General features: G+C 38.8%; 1 protein-coding gene and 1 long non-coding RNA gene across 12 annotated transcripts in view; one reads left to right on the forward strand and one right to left on the reverse strand.

Moving 5' to 3' along the window:
- The window catches only part of LOC104145705 (uncharacterized), a 175,423-nt gene that overhangs the window by 152,029 nt on the left and 6,653 nt on the right, over positions 1-16,741 (forward strand). The window lies entirely within an intron of this gene.
- The window catches only part of LOC104145706 (von Willebrand factor D and EGF domain-containing protein), a 200,309-nt gene that overhangs the window by 42,805 nt on the left and 140,763 nt on the right, over positions 1-16,741 (reverse strand). For 10 of the 11 annotated variants that reach the window (XM_068949286.1, XM_068949287.1, XM_068949284.1 and 7 more), the window contains one exon: positions 4,428-5,330. In XM_068949286.1, the coding sequence (XP_068805387.1) occupies positions 4,428-5,330 (903 nt within the window). The remainder of the gene's footprint in view (positions 1-4,427; positions 5,331-16,741) is intronic. The other variant, XM_068949288.1, reaches the window with a different exon arrangement.

The raw sequence follows: 16,741 nt of genomic DNA on the forward strand, positions 1-16,741 counted from the left end.
CTATGAAATCATGAGTGGCCTGGAAAAGTTGAACAAGGTACAATTACTAACTCTCTTTCAATACAAAAGAGGACGATGAAAAACTAGGAGATAGATAGTTCAAAAGAAAAAGGAGATAATCCGCTAAACAGCACATAGTTCAGCTGTGCAGCTCATTGGTAGAACTATGGGCAACTACATGCCTTCAAAAAGCATTTGGATAAACTCACAGAAGAAATGCATACTGGCGGATATGACCTACAAAGACTTCTGCTTTCTGAAGCCCGTGATCCATAAGCTGCTGTGAGAATATTCTAGATAGTATCCCTGTATTTTTTTCTCATACATTGCTGGACATCTGCTGTTGGTAGCTGTTGGCACCAGGGGATGAGCTTTTGGTCTGATGTGGTCTGATAAGCTTTGTATGTGTTATAATGTCATAACAGACTAATGTCAGCCACCTGATATTTTTCCTTATTTCATCCAGCTGTGCATCTTGAGATCAGAATACATTCCCAACTACTTTGTCTTTACTGTTATTTTGAAAATTATTTGGTTTGTATGGTCATTTTGTAACGTCGAGGTAATGCGGTGTTTTCATCTCGTGAGCAGAAAGCATGACTGCCACCATTCTAGAGCAGATTTCCTTCCCCTCAGAAAATAGAGAAATACCCCAGAATTCTACTGCCTAAACATTTTAAGGAAAGTACCTCTTTCTAAAATAGCAAGATCTTATTCTCCATAGGAATTCTGAGGAACTTTTATGACTACTAAAATAATAGATAATACTCCTTAACTGTCATCTAATCCAAAAGAGTTTTAAACAATCGCCTGTATTTTACAGAATTCAGTCTTTGACTTTTTAATTGTACAGTTTTAGTAACCAGACTCTCCCTTTTTTAACAACCTTGGAGTTAAATAAAAACAAGAATGACCAGGAATTTGGTTTAAATTCTTATTTTTCTTCAGTCTTCAGGTTTAGGTCTTTTAGTTGGAAGCACAATAAAAACGCCCAGAGCAGAAGGTTTTGTTAGCTTCAACTCTGTTACAGGATGGAAAGGACATGTTCCACCTCAGGGAACCCTAAGGAGCCCAAGAAGTATAACAGCTGCTCTCAGACAGCAACATATGCACAGACCCTGGTGAAAAAACAAGCCCAGGGAAAAAACAGTATTTTTTTCCTTATCCGGTGGATACAATGTCTTTGAAAATGCAAGCATCTCTGTAGTAGAGGGGAGAACGGAAGCAGGACTAGGAGTAATTGCTTTAGGGTGACAGCCCCCCAACAGCCTCCTAACGAACGTTTCAGAGCATTAGCCTCTAATCTTATGAGGTGATGTGTTTGTTACCCATTCCACTGTGACTGTATTAGACAAAGTATAAAAAACATTCTGAAAACAACCCTGTTTGAACTGGTTGTGAATTATTAAAGTACTAGGTTTTTTTTTTAAATTCTGTTGGCATAGTGAGCTGAAAATGTAAAGCTCAGGTAAAGCTCACTCAAGTAGTATGACCCTTCTGCAGTGCAGTTTGGAAAGTGAAAGGCGCTCGCCTATAAAACTGCTAAAAGTGTATCATAATAATGTATTGGTTTTATGGTATATATCCTTGAAAAGAACACTTGGAGTGGAGATCAGTCCGTTTAGCAACCTCCCTCATCACCAGGAAACACTGAGCTAAAGTTTATTCCATAAAGGCAAGCGAGCACCTTTTGCAAGAGAAAAAGCAAGAGAATCCACTGGGCTGCAGTAGGTCTTACTTCTCCTGCTTACTTTTTGTTATTGTGTAGGTAGGTGATACTGGCTTTTTCCAAAATGCTCCCCTGAACTGATGTATTTTGAGGCCTTGCACATTTAGCATACTAGTCCTAACATTAGGCCACTAATAAATGATAATACTACCTCTGCGTAGGAAGATAAAAGGCCTTTACAAACTGTGAACTTGACTAGCTGTATAGGAAAGGGTATGAAAGTGATGAGTTGAGCCTTGAGGAAACTGCTTCATCTCAGTTCATCTGCAGTGTAATTAGCTGGTGCCAGAAATTGTAGGAGAGTTAAGAATCTGTAATGTTTATTATGCCAAAGCAAGATAGGTAGAAGCAAGGTCCTACTTCTTACGTACCACAAAGTTGTCAGTAATTAAGGGAGTGGTCTGACATAGGCTTGCGAAGAGCTCCTGAAAATGTTTCAGTTTAGATGACTAAGTGTAAGCCAAATACAATGAAATCTAGCTATGTTCTTCCAAAAGGAGGCAGTAGATTTGACCAGATGCTCCCCAGAGGTCTCTTCCAACTTGGACTTCCTGTGACTCTGATGTTAATAGTAGGAAGACAGAGTAGAGGGGAGAGACTTCTAATTACATCAGAAAGAGAGTAAGGGGCTTGTCCAAAGTGATATGAATATTGCAGAAATAAAATTCGATCTGATTTAGTTTAGAAGAGTAATTCATTTTCAGGAAGCTTATTTTTTCCCAACTAGTTCTCCAAGCCTGATTTTGAACCTGCACAAGTAACAACAAATCTACATTCTGGCACAAGAAAAGTATCATTCAGTAAAGTATTTATTATCTTGGAGTATTTTCAGACACACTTATTAAACAAAGGTCACATTCCCCCAAGCTCCACAGATATTGAACCTTGATACTGATGGGCTGTTTCTTTTAGCTCAGTGAATTTCAGTATCAAATACAATGATGACAACTCTCAACAAAGTGTCTGAGCCTGTCAACGTTTTTGCTCACTTGCCATGGATGTTGCATCAAAGCTTAAAGATTTCACAAGGTTTGGTCTCATCTGATCACTTGTTCAGTTCTTCTGGTCTCTGTTCTTAGTACTGCTGTTTTGAGGGAAATCAGTACGATTGTGGCTGGATGGTGAGGTACTAATAGCAGAGATTATGGCAGTCCTTAAAGCAAGGAGTTATCCTCATCTTTCTACATCCTGTCAATATGAATCAGCTGCATTTGACATGGGAAGAAACGTGAACAGCTGGATGTACAATGGATGTTCTTCACACAGATCCAATGACGGAGACATTTGGGCCATGTTTCAGGACAGTAATAGGCAGGTGCACAGAGAGGCTTGTGATGAAGCAGAATCACAGAGCAGACATGCTTATTATTTAGTTAGGTGATATGGGCAGTGACAAGTGACACAAAGAATGTGCATCATGTCACCAAACCCTGAGACAGTGAATGATGTTGACAATAAAGTATTTCGTCTTACGGACTTCCCAGAGATATTTTCAGTAATACTAGCAGTTGAAGAGAATACCTTGTCTTGTGAGACAGTAGAAGGCAGAGCTAGATTTATGTTTTCAGTACTATACTGATGGCCATACTAAATATACACAAAGCAGCCATATGTCCGTATTTGTAAATACAGATGCGTGTGTAGACCTTGTGTTTGAGAGGTGGCCATTCTGCAGTCAGACTTGCTTGGGACTTGCCAAGACTTGGGGCTACTTAGTACTTCCCCAGCTCCAGGTGTAAAATAGGGGTCAAAGACAGGGTCTTTCTCATGCCAGTCTGCCTTAAGCCCTTTAAAAGGGACATTTCAGAAAGGTGCAAACAGGTGAAAACGGTAGCACCCTCGATTATAGTAACCTTTTCTAAGCTTTTTGTAAGTCTCCAGGACTGCTCAGAGCTCCAAGGGCTGCAATAGTATTAGGGGCTTTATACCCCCTCCCCCAAAGATTTGCTCGTATCAGGGAGTCCCCAGGTGGTATGCAGAGCCTTGCGGTGCAGCCTGCACACGGCAATACGACCTGTGTGTAGAACATGAGAAACCATTTGCAAAAGAGAATTAAATAGGTCATGCAAACGTTCTTGCATTGTGTTGTTAGCAGTGAAAGGCCAATTAAGATATCAAATTATCAGAGGGATTTCAGCAAAAAGATGTAATTAATGATAACTAAGTCGAGGTATTCATTGTTTCAGAAACTGTGTGTAATCCTATTGTTTGTAAGTCAATATATTATGAAAACCCTTCTGGTGACAAACATTTCAGACGACAAGTTCAGTTTTGTATTTAGGATATTAGCTAGATATTTAAAAGTAATTTTTAAGATAGAAGTATGATTAGATTTTCCTGGTATACAAATAGACAAATAGAGTCAATTTTACTCTTTCCTTCAGAAGTTTTATATGGTTTCAAATATAATGACTTCAGTAGAGTGAATCTGGCCTTAAGGAAAGGCAAGCAAGATCACAATCTGTCCCTGGTTTTAATAGATTAGATGTTATCAAATAAGTATGTCATTTTGTAAGCGGAAATAACTTTTTTTTTCTGAGTTATAGAAGTTCATTTATTGTTTTAAAATATAATTGGCTTTGAAAACAAGCATGATCCCGCCAGGCAAAATCTCCAACTTTTTAATAAAAATCATTATTTTGGGCAATGATTAGATTTGAAGTTACAAAAGAATTTGAAAGAGGATTTTCCCCCTTACCTTCACATGTAGTTCCATTACCACCGTATCCAGGAGGGCAAGGCCCACATTTAAATCCTCCGTCTTTGGCTGGCTCGCATTGCACGCCAGTGAAGCACAGCGTATTAGCGCAAAGGACGTTTTGGCGTTGCGTCCCACTTAGGGTTTTTGGCAGTTCCAGATGATCCCTTGCTATGCTGTGTGCTTTTCTGATTGCTGTGGTCTGTGCTGGATGCCTTGCTTGGAAAACAGGCCCAAATGGGAGGTTAGCACTCGGGGGAGCTGTATCAAAAGAATGACCTGTTAAATGAAATGAGGAAGTAAGGCGTGATGCCAAAGGAGATGTTCTTTGCTGCTCTTTTCCAAAATCTTGGGATGCTTTGGTCTTTGAGACTGTGACCCTGCTTAGCCACTTCCTAGGAGAATAGCCATATGTGGAACGAGTTTGCTGAACAGCATGTGGCCTTGTAAAGAATGAACTGGCATTTATCTTGAGATGAGAAGGGGCAGTCTGTATTATACCTGGCGTATTTTGTTTAAAAAGAAGAGGGATATGGGTGGTCATACTGACAGTTGCTACTTTGGGGTCTGGTTCCTCATGCAGAGGGAAAGTGTGTTTATCACTGCCAATCTTTATTTTTTCAAGAAAAGACTGTTTCTCAGGTGATAGGGACTCCATATCACTTCTTTTTGTTGATGATATCTGAGCCTGCGAAAAATTCCTTTTCATTGTAAGGGGTGGAGTGCTAATGACTGTGGGGTGTCTTCCTAGAAAATATGTAGTTTCTTGTGTTGGAATTTGGGTTTGGGAAAGAACAGAATAAATATTTCTTCGTATCTGTGAAGCATCTTCCTGGTGAGAGCTTGTACCATCGTCACTGTTTCTTTCAGCAATATCCATATGGCTTTGGGAAGATCTTGAAACTAAAGCAGAAGGAAGATAAATGCACTAGTCAGATTTGTTAGTCTAGAGTTTTAAAGGAACCACAGTGAATATGTAGCTTCATGAACAAACAACAGACCATCAATTCTAGATGTAAAAGAGTTAATCTATCATATATGATAGAGGCACATCTATGCCAGCTAGGATGGAAATAACACGATTTATCTGCTGTGGGTAACAACAGAACTGGTGCACAGGGAACTGCAATACAGAAACTTACAGGATGGCTGTTTATGATCTGCATGAAATCTATTTATGTTGGCTTAATATTGAGCTTAAGCTAGTAAGTCTCAGTGAATGTCAGGCATTACTCTTTGAAATGCAGCACTGAGTTTACAGAGGATAAATTGCAGCAAGGCCAAAACACTTAGCATGCTGGCTTGCTAGTTTTGGCCTGCTCTTATTCATGAATTTTGGCACTGTGTGCCATTTTGTGATGCACCCTACAGTTCTTGGCCACCTGAGCTAACATTTATTTCTCATTAGCTGCATATATTGCAGTAGCACACTGGGAAACATTCTGCTTGATAATGCGTAGTGCAGAGACTCTGCCTTCAAGTTATTGCGATCTAGGAATGAGACAAGACATTGCAGTTTGGGACAGAGAGTTACCAGAGGTGGAGAAGTAAATAAATGATAAGACAAACCTTTGCAAGATCATGTCCTAGGCAGGCTCTACTCCCATCAAGCTAGCATATAACTATGTAAAGTTTTTGTAGTCCTTATGGCAAAAGAGAGTTTTAGAAAGCATTTAAAGGAGACAAATGGAAAAGCTTTGTTAATGCTGTGTACAGCTCCCTCCAGACGTGAGGGGCAGCATGTAGGAGAGACTGCTGGTTTGTAACTGTCAGCCACTTGTTACAAAGCCAGCCACCTTTTCAGTTGTGTAAGGAGAGATGATAGATGGAGAGAGGGTAGTCTGTGAAGGGCCTTGAAAGTGGAGACGAGGAGTTTGAATCAATACTTTCAGGAAGATTAATGGCCCTCTGCTGACTCTAATGAATGGAAGAAGCTATTTTTAACCAGTTCTGGCATACTTACTCCATAGGAAATGGAATATATTGGATCCTGAACACAAAAACCTCACCTGGTTTTAGGATTAGCCCAATGCGAGATGTACCTTTACCTTTTAAATGTAAATATTAATCACTTTCAAAAAATTCCTTTTGTTACAGAAATTAGCCACAGTTAGCAAGGAAAAAGATTAAAAGACTTGGCAGAGGTTGAAAAGAAAGTTAGAGAGTTGACTAGATCAGAGGAAATCCTGGCATCCAAAGCTATGTTTTTTTGGCCTGTAAACAGTGTCACTCTTCTCCTGGCTGGTGAGTTTTTATTGTCCTGTAGCATCATATCCTAGAGTTGTATGGTGGTACTGGATCCAACTATGGACATCAGCATTAAGTAAATACATTGAATTTTACTGTCCATGATTGATGAGGAGCAAAGAATGGAAGAAGGAAGACAGGAAGACCAGGAAGCACATCAGCAGTAAGAGCATGAGAAGATGGGATAAGTCAAAGAGCTCTTAAAAATGAATGAGAGAAATTAAAATGAAAGAAATATCCCCACAAAAAGTTGTAAGTAACAGGTGATTATTGCTGCCTTTAGAAAACTCAGCTCAGGGACCAAGAAACAGCAGGAGTGACAGTGAAGGGCTGAATCACCTCTCTGACAAATTCTGAAAATGTCCTAATTGTAGCTTTGAGCTCCTTCCATCGTATCATAATCAAATTTTTTTTTCCTAACTAAATTTTAGTAACTGTCAAAGGGATCAGACTGACAAACTGAGAAAGGGAAATCTCCTGTTTCCTAATCAGGTGATGCAGGTACAGCATACTCATTCTGCAAATAAGCTCCAGCCTTCCCTGTAAGGGGAGAACGTACTGTTATTGAAGTGTATCTATGCTGATGCAGTTTTTGACATCTCTAATAGAACTACCAGTGAACAGTAATGATATATTTTGGTTGTTTGTTTCTTATGATATGTACTGATTAAGATCCCTCATCCACTTTGCACTGGCCACCAAAGTCTGTAAGATACTGTCATGGGAACATTGGCATTGTTCAGATGTGTCTACTTCAGTGTCCTCTCAGCTATCATTTCTTCAGATCTTTACTAATAGTAATACAGCGCAGTCTAGTTAGGATTAGAATAGGATAGAATTTTTCTAGAATTACTGAAAATTTCTTTCTGTAGTTTTCCTGATGTCTAAATAAGCTAAAACAAAGAAGTATACTAAAAGATTGCAGACCCAGTTATCTGTAGTCAGCAGCTTTCTCAAATCCTGTATTACTTCAATTTATTTTCCTTGCAGTCGATCAATATCTTCAGATGTATAATCCATTATCAATGCAGAAGTGTAATTGTGTGAATCTGGTTTTCTCTGTGATGCCACTGCATGATTGCATACTGGACTGGATGAAAATAACAAAAAAATGACAAGGCAAAGTGCTCAAGGTTATATGACGGTACAAAAATACATTTTTACTACCTGTCAGGATTTCTGCCTATATTAACTGGGAAGTGTGGAACAGTGGAACAGCTGAGTTTATTTTTCACAGAGGTAGATAAGAGACTGAGAACCTGGTACTTTGTTCCAACTGTGCTCTGCAGGGGCACCATTCATAAGGATGGAGTTGCACTGCTGTAAGCACAGCGTAATGTAGGGATGGATCAGGCCTTGAGAAGATAAATGCTTCTGTTGCCTCTCTATCTGGGGAAGATTAGAACAAGGGTGACAGAGGCCAGATTTCAGAGACAAAGTGTTTAACATCCCTCATCTAACTCAACAGGCGTATACTTTCCATCTATACGGTGCAGGAATTCCTCTTCATTAGAACCCCTCAGCCTTCAGTTCACCTAATGTTTCAGACACCATGTGCCATTTGCACTAAACTCATGAATCAGAATCATCAGAACCAATATCTGGCTCATGTTTGCCAATGCCATGATGATGATGTTAAGGGACAGCAGATTCTGATTTCTTCTCTCACCTGAACTGCATTTTCTAGTGAACTACTTGATATCTGTAGTTGAAGAGAATCATGTTCATTCTGAACGTAGTAAAATGACTATATAAGCTAGTGAACACAGCAGATCACAAACAGAGCAGAGACACCGGTCTCTTAAATCCTAGGTGAGATATCAACACTGAAACACAGAAAAAAATCAAATATATTTTCCCTCTTTTGAGTTTCTGGCTATTTGTTTGCATTTGCAGGCTTTCAGAAGCAGGCTACATCCTGACTTGGATTAAGGGAAGTCACAGAGACATTTTGACACAGAGTCCCTTTCTGACTCAACCGTTTCTATTCCCAGAGAAGCAGCATGCATTTCATACTCTACCTCGGAGAGCAGACCGGGTTGGTTACCTTCTTCCTCTGTGCCATTCACCCAGGTCTTTGCTGATCTTAGACTTATGAAGCTCCACACTTTCCCTCCCAAACAGTGTGCCTTGGAGACAGTACCATGCTGACCAAAAACTAGCAGGTGACAGCTCAACCTTTTGCTGTAAGCTTCTTGTGGAGACCAGCAGTTCCTACCTCTTCCTTGTCATGCTTTTCTGTGCAGCTATTAGAGTTAGAAACTTACATTTTTTTAATGTAAGCGTAACTGTTTCAAGTAATCATATGAGGAAGGTACTGTAAGAATCACCATATAGTGTCTGTGTTGCTCTGTCCTTCAGTCACATGCCCCAAAGCAGTCTAATCTCCAGGTAGAGACTGGTTCCTTCTCTTTAGCAAAATCATCTGGCTGTGGTCTCTTTTGCCTGTCAGTTCCGAATATTATGGCACCTTTCATTCTGATCAGGTTACAGCTATTTCAGAATTCTGTGAGTAGTTTAAGAATTCATCTCATTATTAACACAATTCAATAAATTTACAATTTGTGTAGCTTTAGAGCTATTAACATTTAGTGGTACATGCTGTCTAGCACATTTCTCATTCAGAGGAATGTCGACAGAGAAATGCTCTTCTGACATATTACACTATGTAGGTCATCATTTAAAATTTGAAACGTCTACCAGCACATATATCTTATTTAAAATGTCAAGAGAGAACAGAAAAATTACACTGGTCTAAGAAGTCTTGTTACCAGAGTATTAGGGATCATTCCATTTATCTCTCTACTTCTCCACATTAATTTTTTTTGCTGTATTTACTCGGTGAGAGAGGGGAAACTGAGCAGCTGTCAATAAGAAGTCCTAGAGAATTTCTATTTTTCCATCAACTCTTAATCGACCTGTTCTCTCATTAAATTTTGGCATAACTGTTAAGAATTTGTTCAATTCTTGCTTCTTCTCTTTAGCCATCCAAGTATGCCTTACATCTTCTTTCGCTCGAATATTCAGAAATATAATTTTGATTCTCCCTTCCTTGCCCTTAAGCATGTGGAATTTCCCCACATTTTGAGGGGGAAATTTGGTTCCCCAAACAAATGCCCAGACTAGTTGAACGTCCCAATGACTGAAGTCCCTCTCCTTACGATCAAAAGCAGTAACTCCCTGAATGCCTACTGGAAAAATCAGTCAACTCCTTTAACTGAGGTACAGTTTTGATCTCCCAGGCTTAACAAAGGAATCTACCTCCAGGCTTATTTTTGTTGAAACAAAAGCATTCTAAAGACTAATTATGATTGGGGTATTATTGTACATTTAGATAATAGCTTCAGAGATCAGGATCACTTGGCTATTTTTGATGACAAAAACTGAAAAATCGAAGGTGTTGTAAGAGTTTAGGAACACAAAACACACTCTAAGTAAGCACAAGTAAAAGTTAATCTCCACTATGAAAAATGGGGAAAGGGAGAATATCAGTAATAATCTTTACCTAAGAGATACCCAAGTCTGTCTGGAATTCACAAATCGCAAAACGATGCAAAGCCACGTGGAAGCCACTGGCTGTGTACAGGCAGACAGAAAAAAACAGCCAGGCTATTTAGCTCCTGCTAGTCTGACACAGCTAGACAGCTTGTAGACCTGATGCTGCTTACATCCAGAGACATCAGCACACCAACAAAGCAATCACATGACTCCGTATCCCTCTGCACAGCGTATTCAGTCTCAGTAAAATCTATGCTCTCAAACCCTCACTTCTGTGATCGTTAAGTTTACTCGCTTTGTTGCTTGAATGATTAAAATAAAAGGTGAACATGTAGTTCACCATCCCTGAGCTGTATCTCGGCCTTGTAGAAAATGAGGTTGTGCTGCTGGTATTGCTACCTGTGCAACTTTTCTTCCTTGTTGACTTAACAAAATCATGAACAATAATGAATATTCTAAGGAGTCTGCATTACCCAGCCGCTTTTGATTATAACAGTTCCTTCCTGTGCTTCAGACTCTTTTGTTTGTTAAATGTGGCTGCAGCTGTGCATACACAATACTTTAAAACCACTCATAATTTGCAATGCAAATTTGTTTTATGTCTATGAAATACAAAATCATACTGCTCTATTGCAAAGCTTTTGTGAAGGAGAAAACCTGGCCTCTTCAGCCAGCTCACACACTAAACTTTGTTGAAGAATCTCTCTGTATTTAGAGTAAATAATGGCCAGAAACATTAACAAGTGAATCTATTCTGGTGCCTGCTTCCCTGTATTTATCATCTGTGATCATGTAATTGATTATCATTTACAGACACCTGGAAGCATACATACTCAAATCTCCCAAATAGTGAACTTCGAAGTTTGTAATAGCGTTGTGATATTTTGTGTAACTTCAGAGGAGCGCATGTAGGGGTGGGGAAACTCAGAGAGACATTCCCAGTATAGGAGGTAGTTCGGTAGATAGTCTCAAATTTCTTGAATTATGGTGCCTGACAAAACTAATACTTTAAATGCCTTCAGCATGGGCAGGAAGTGATATTCTCATTCTAGTATTTTGATGTCATTTTTTACTATTCTGAAATGCCACTGCAGCCTTGATATCACCCAAAACTTCTAAAAGCACAACCTAGAGAACGGATGCAGAGAAAGGTAATTGAGCCATTCTACACTACGCTCATGCGGCAAAGTCTGATGCGAAGAGAAAATCGTAAGTCAGGCCATATTCATCTGTGGAGAATTGAAGGAGTTTGACTGTGTGACACTAGACTTTGTTTGGACATCCACTTCATGGAACTGTGGGGTCAGTTTGGCAGAAACTTTCCCCTCTGCTGATTTGGGTCTAACTAAACCTGCATAAACTAAACCTGCCAGTACAGACCTCATGGTGAGTGAAGTGCTACTAAATATTTAAACACGGTAGTCTGTAGTCAGAAGAGCAGATGCTGAAAGGTGAGGTACTGTAGCTGAACTTGGCAAATTCTAGATATGAATCAGCAGAAGAATTGAAATGGGAGCAGAAAAAAAAGCATACTATATTTGTTAATCTCAAGATGACTCAGCTACTAGTATGCTATGAAAAAGGCTAATGGTTCTGAAATATGCCAAAAAATATATAAATAGTAAAAATAGAAGAATGCAGAAAGACCTAACCATTTCTAGTCATTTGTCAAGAAAGACTGGAGCATGATCAGGGCAATGAAAATATGTAACAGATACAATTAAAAGATGTCTTGTTATACCAAGGAAAAAAAAAAAGAGTGTCAGAAGGGAATGAGATTGCTTTCTATGAATACATAGGGAGAGTCAAGAGAAAAGGGGAGAGAGAGGCAGAATATCAAGGAGGGAAAAAGAAGTGTGAAATGGAACAGTTGAATTGAATAGATTAAACCAGAACAAGAACAAATTTATCATGAATAGTTTAGCTATGAATGAAAAATTTATTTCTTTTCACTGGAAATTTGAAAAAGCTCCAGCTGTCAGAGGAGTGATATTATTTTGGACATGTCTTGCAGTGAAGGACCGAAAACAAGAAATCTGGCTCATTATAAGATGGAGAATGATAAATGTGTCTATTGTGGTTGCTTGTAGTAGTGGGGAGTAGACTCTGTGATCAAGAAGGTACTTTTCCAGTTCTGGATGTTGAAATCCGGTGTGAGTATAGGAGAAAATATCAAAAGGAGACTGTTTACTCATGTCTCATTGAAGGCTGTGTGCATTTATTTGCATCAGTCTATAGTTCATTTGTGTGTAGGTTTTCAAAAAGGAATTTTTCAGGGTAACGTACTTGACATTTTAATTCATTAATCAATGTATTTAAACAAAATGAGATCAAAGATTCTGAGATGCTCAGTCATTAAGCAAAAAGTTCATGAACGTAGCAATGATATTACTGACTATATGTCAGAGAACATTTTTTGAAGGATTTAAGATATGTTGAGGAATACATACAATTCAAGACGATCCCGTTAATACTCAAGAAATCCCAAAACAATGCCTTAGAAAGGTTTTGCTTAGATACAGCCATCTCCATAAGAAAGATGATTCTATTCATAAACCCTTTCAGTAGAAAGCATCATAATTTAGGGATTTAGAGAATCTGAAAATGTAAAGAATTAGCGTATTAATTCTGCCTTGGTTTATGTTCATTTAAATCAGATGTTCTCCTCAGCCTTTAAATAACCTACTCCTTTTTATGTGTCCTGAGTAGATAATAGTAGTGCGAGGCTCTATAAGCTAGATTTCCAGAAGGAGATTCAATTTTGAATGTAACAGAAAAGATTTTAGTATGCAACTTATCCTAATGCATGGTACTTCACATAATATATACGCAGCCCTGCGTGCCAAGGAGGTATCCACCAGCTTTCGGTTAGTAGAATTCATGGGACGATAGATCATATGCAGGCCAAATGCAAGGGCTCTTCAAGAAGGAAATGAGCACAAAGATAACTTTATAGAAAAATGGGCCTTTCAGGAAAATAATGTAGCTTGTGCCCTTTGTTTGCAGACTCTGTTTTTTTACTTTTGTGATATTTTCTGTAAATTTTCAATAGAAATTTTCAAGTCAGAGTCTGGACCAGAGATTGCATTTGTAAAAATTGGTGTGAGAACTGTTGTTTGCAGAGATGCTAGCATGCACCGCAAACAAGGATTTTGAATCTGCAACTTTTCCTTCTCACTACCCTATTTGGGTTGTGTGTGCAAATGTATAAACAAGATATGCTTTTACAAACGAGCTGTATTTTTTCAAGCACCTCTCCTGGCAGTTCGATTCAAGATGTGATGGAAACCCTCTCCCCTAGGAGTGGAAAAAATTCAATTCGTTTGATGTGCTCTAGCCCCTCTCACAGGAAACTTGCCCCTGCCCGTTCCTTTGTTAGCAGGTTTCCTTCTATGCTCCTCACATCCATTGGGTCTGAACCCCTCTCTACGGCAGCTCTTAGAAGTGCTCTTCCTGTGTTTTTCTGTGAAACCCCAGCTAACAAAATGGGAAGTGAAGAGGTACAGTTCTGTTTCAAAACACTGTGGATCACCCACTTAACTCCCTCATAACCATTTTAACGCCCTTTCTTTCATTCTCTTTCGTCCATCTTTCAGATCTAAGCTTTTATCTTTCGTCTTTGTGTTCTACCTTCTCCAATTATTATTTCAGGCTGCAATGGTATTATTTCAGCAGCTGTAAAGAGACATTAAGATAGAGTTCATAAAACTAAATTATATTTTCTATTCAGGAATTGGCAGTATATTTTACTTCTGCTTAGCGCTGTGAGAGATGGAAAAAATAATAAAACTGTATTCTTATCTGATGATGCCTCATGGGCCTACCCACTCTCTCCTGGCTTCAACAGGTTGATAGATGCATACAAAATAGTCTAATTCTCTGAAATATCTATGTAGAATCCCTTAGAACTATAGTAATAGATTATAAAGAAAGTTTATAGCATTTCTTCAAAAGAAAATCCATAATATTCCTTCAAAGAAAAATAGCTTAAATTTGAATATTTTACTGAAAATCTCCTTTTATTTGATTCAAGATGTAAATGGTCTAAAATTACAATTATGTTGTTTTAGGCTGTAAACACATAAAATTGAGTTACTTTACATATGAAAGCCAAGAAACAATCTCAGCTATGCCTTGCTGGAGAGTAATAATGAATCTCTTTTAATATCATAAAAGCACCCATAAATACCCTCAGTGAAATCTTATTTTTATTGCCATTCTGCACAATTTCAAGTGATTAGGTTGACAACTATCCATAGGTTCTTTCTAATATAAAAAGAAAAGCAAAGGATTTTGATAATAAGTTTTCAGGTGGTATGTTGCAAGAATTCTGCTAATTTGTATCTAGTTCAGCCAAACGCATTTTTCACTTTGGCCATTGCTGGCAAGGTGGCAATGATAAACGATGTGACTAGTTAACTGAACAGAATGATCAGTGTGCTTTGAATTCAGATCACAGCTTAGAAGAGGTCAGCATCCCTAAATCCAAACTGAACAGCATCAGTGGAGAATTTCAGGTTTATCCTCCATCTCAACAGTCTGTTGTCAATGCAGTATCATTATTTAGCTGTAACTCACTGCTTTATTAAATTTAGGCATCATCAACTAATATTAAAACTTACTTTGAATTCTGTGATAACATGTTGGACATAGTCGTCTTATGTCATGAGGCTTTCCTTCAAGATGTTTATTTTTTTTTAATCAGCATGTATAAATATTTGATGGGAGGGTGTAAAGAAGACAGAGCCACACTTCTCAGTGGTGCCCAGTGACCCGGTGACAGGAAATGGGTACAAATCAGAATACAGGAAAATCCATCTGAACATAAGAAAGCACTTATTCACTGTGGGGGTGGTTGAACACCAGAATAGGTTGCCTAGAGAGGCTGTGGAGTCTCCATCCTTGGAGATACTCAAAACCCAATTGGACAGGGTCCTGGGCCCCCTGCTCTAGCTGACCCTACCTGAGCAAGGGGTTGGACCGGATGATCTCCAGAGGTACCTGCCCACCCTAGCTATTCTGCGACTCTATGAGAACTGTTACTTTCTGGTAATCCAAATGATTTGTCAGCTGTTATGCCGTTTAATGACCTGGGAGCTCTGGTGATGCTTCCCAGTGTGTGGTTGTGCTTCCCTGTGTCCTACAGAAATGAAAAAAAAAATCACCAAATTGCCTTCTGTATTTTCATCATATTACATGAGATAAATTTTCAGTCTAAGAAACTACTAGCGTAAGAGATCATTCTCTCCTGCCTCCCAGAGAATCAATAGCGTTGTTTTAACTATACACTGTTGCTGTGTCCCTTCAGAAATGAACTAGTTGCATACGTGTGATGTATACCTATTTGGGCAAAATGTGCGTGTATTGGTGAACATCACCTCATTCTGCAAGTAAGTTCAGTGAAGCGAGTGCCACTACATCTCTTGCTTTTCAACAGCAAGGTATTAAGAAGCTGGTCCTTAATTTGTCATAAGCAATGCTGTTATGCAGAATCTGTGTATTTCACCCCAGTTTTTTTCCGTTCCTGGACTATGTTCCACTTCGTATTGTTTAGGAATCCTTTTTCTTCAACTTTTGGGTAGCTTTTGCTTTTCAGTTAGCGGGCAAAACTCTTACTTTGCTTTAATGGGGCCAGAATACTGGTCCAGGATGAGTTACTCATAATTTTAAAAGGCTTCTAAGTGCCTTTAACAAAGCAGCAATGTTATCAAATTTATGAAAGCAGGGTTGGCTCACTTGAAAAGCTATGTGTTATTATGGCTAGATGATTAAATGGGCTTGGAAATTTTAAGAAGAGATAATCTTGCACTCTGTTCTGTCAGAGTAAAAAACTACAGGGCCTGTATCCACCATAGATTATTTGTTGGAGGCTGAGTTGTTATTATCTCTTAAAAGTCCTGATGGCACAGTGATTGCTTAAGCAAAAAGGGGCGCATTTCTGGTAGAAGAGAAATGTAATCTGTACTTGATGTTCTGACTGAATGTAAACATTATTCATGACATACAGCATAGGCCTCTTCCCTAGCGGTTTTATGGCTTGGGCTTCACTGGTCTTCTGTTGCTGAGCTACATCATTTCATAAATATATCATCTGGACTGAAAGCACTTAGTAAATTCTGGATTGACAGAGTATATGGATCAGTGAAGCTGGTAACCGTTTATCTTTTAAATTATATAAACATTCTTCCAACTGCGCCTACCTGAGTGGTTATATTTGGGTCATAGCATATACCTCTACACAGGCCTCTCTTGATATTTTTCAGAAACAATATTTTATTAGGTATCCCTAAGAAGGAGAAATCATCAGAAAGACTGTCCAGTACCCTTCCTACCCTGACAAGAGTAGAAGGTGGTTTTCAGTGGCAGTTACGTATCCAGAGGGTAGGAAATGGTCACTACTTCCTAAATTGCCAAACTGATTCTGGCCTGGTATAAAGATTACTGGTACGCTATTTGCAAACCTGCTTTTCATGGATCCAGAGCATTATGCGTTTGGGTGGCAGAATTTCTAACCACACTGCAGCTACCATGTTGTTACAAACCTCTTGAAGGACATCATTGCAACATAA

Source organism: Struthio camelus, chromosome 6 (assembly GCF_040807025.1).
Source record: "Struthio camelus isolate bStrCam1 chromosome 6, bStrCam1.hap1, whole genome shotgun sequence".
Taxonomy (NCBI): domain Eukaryota; kingdom Metazoa; phylum Chordata; class Aves; order Struthioniformes; family Struthionidae; genus Struthio; species Struthio camelus.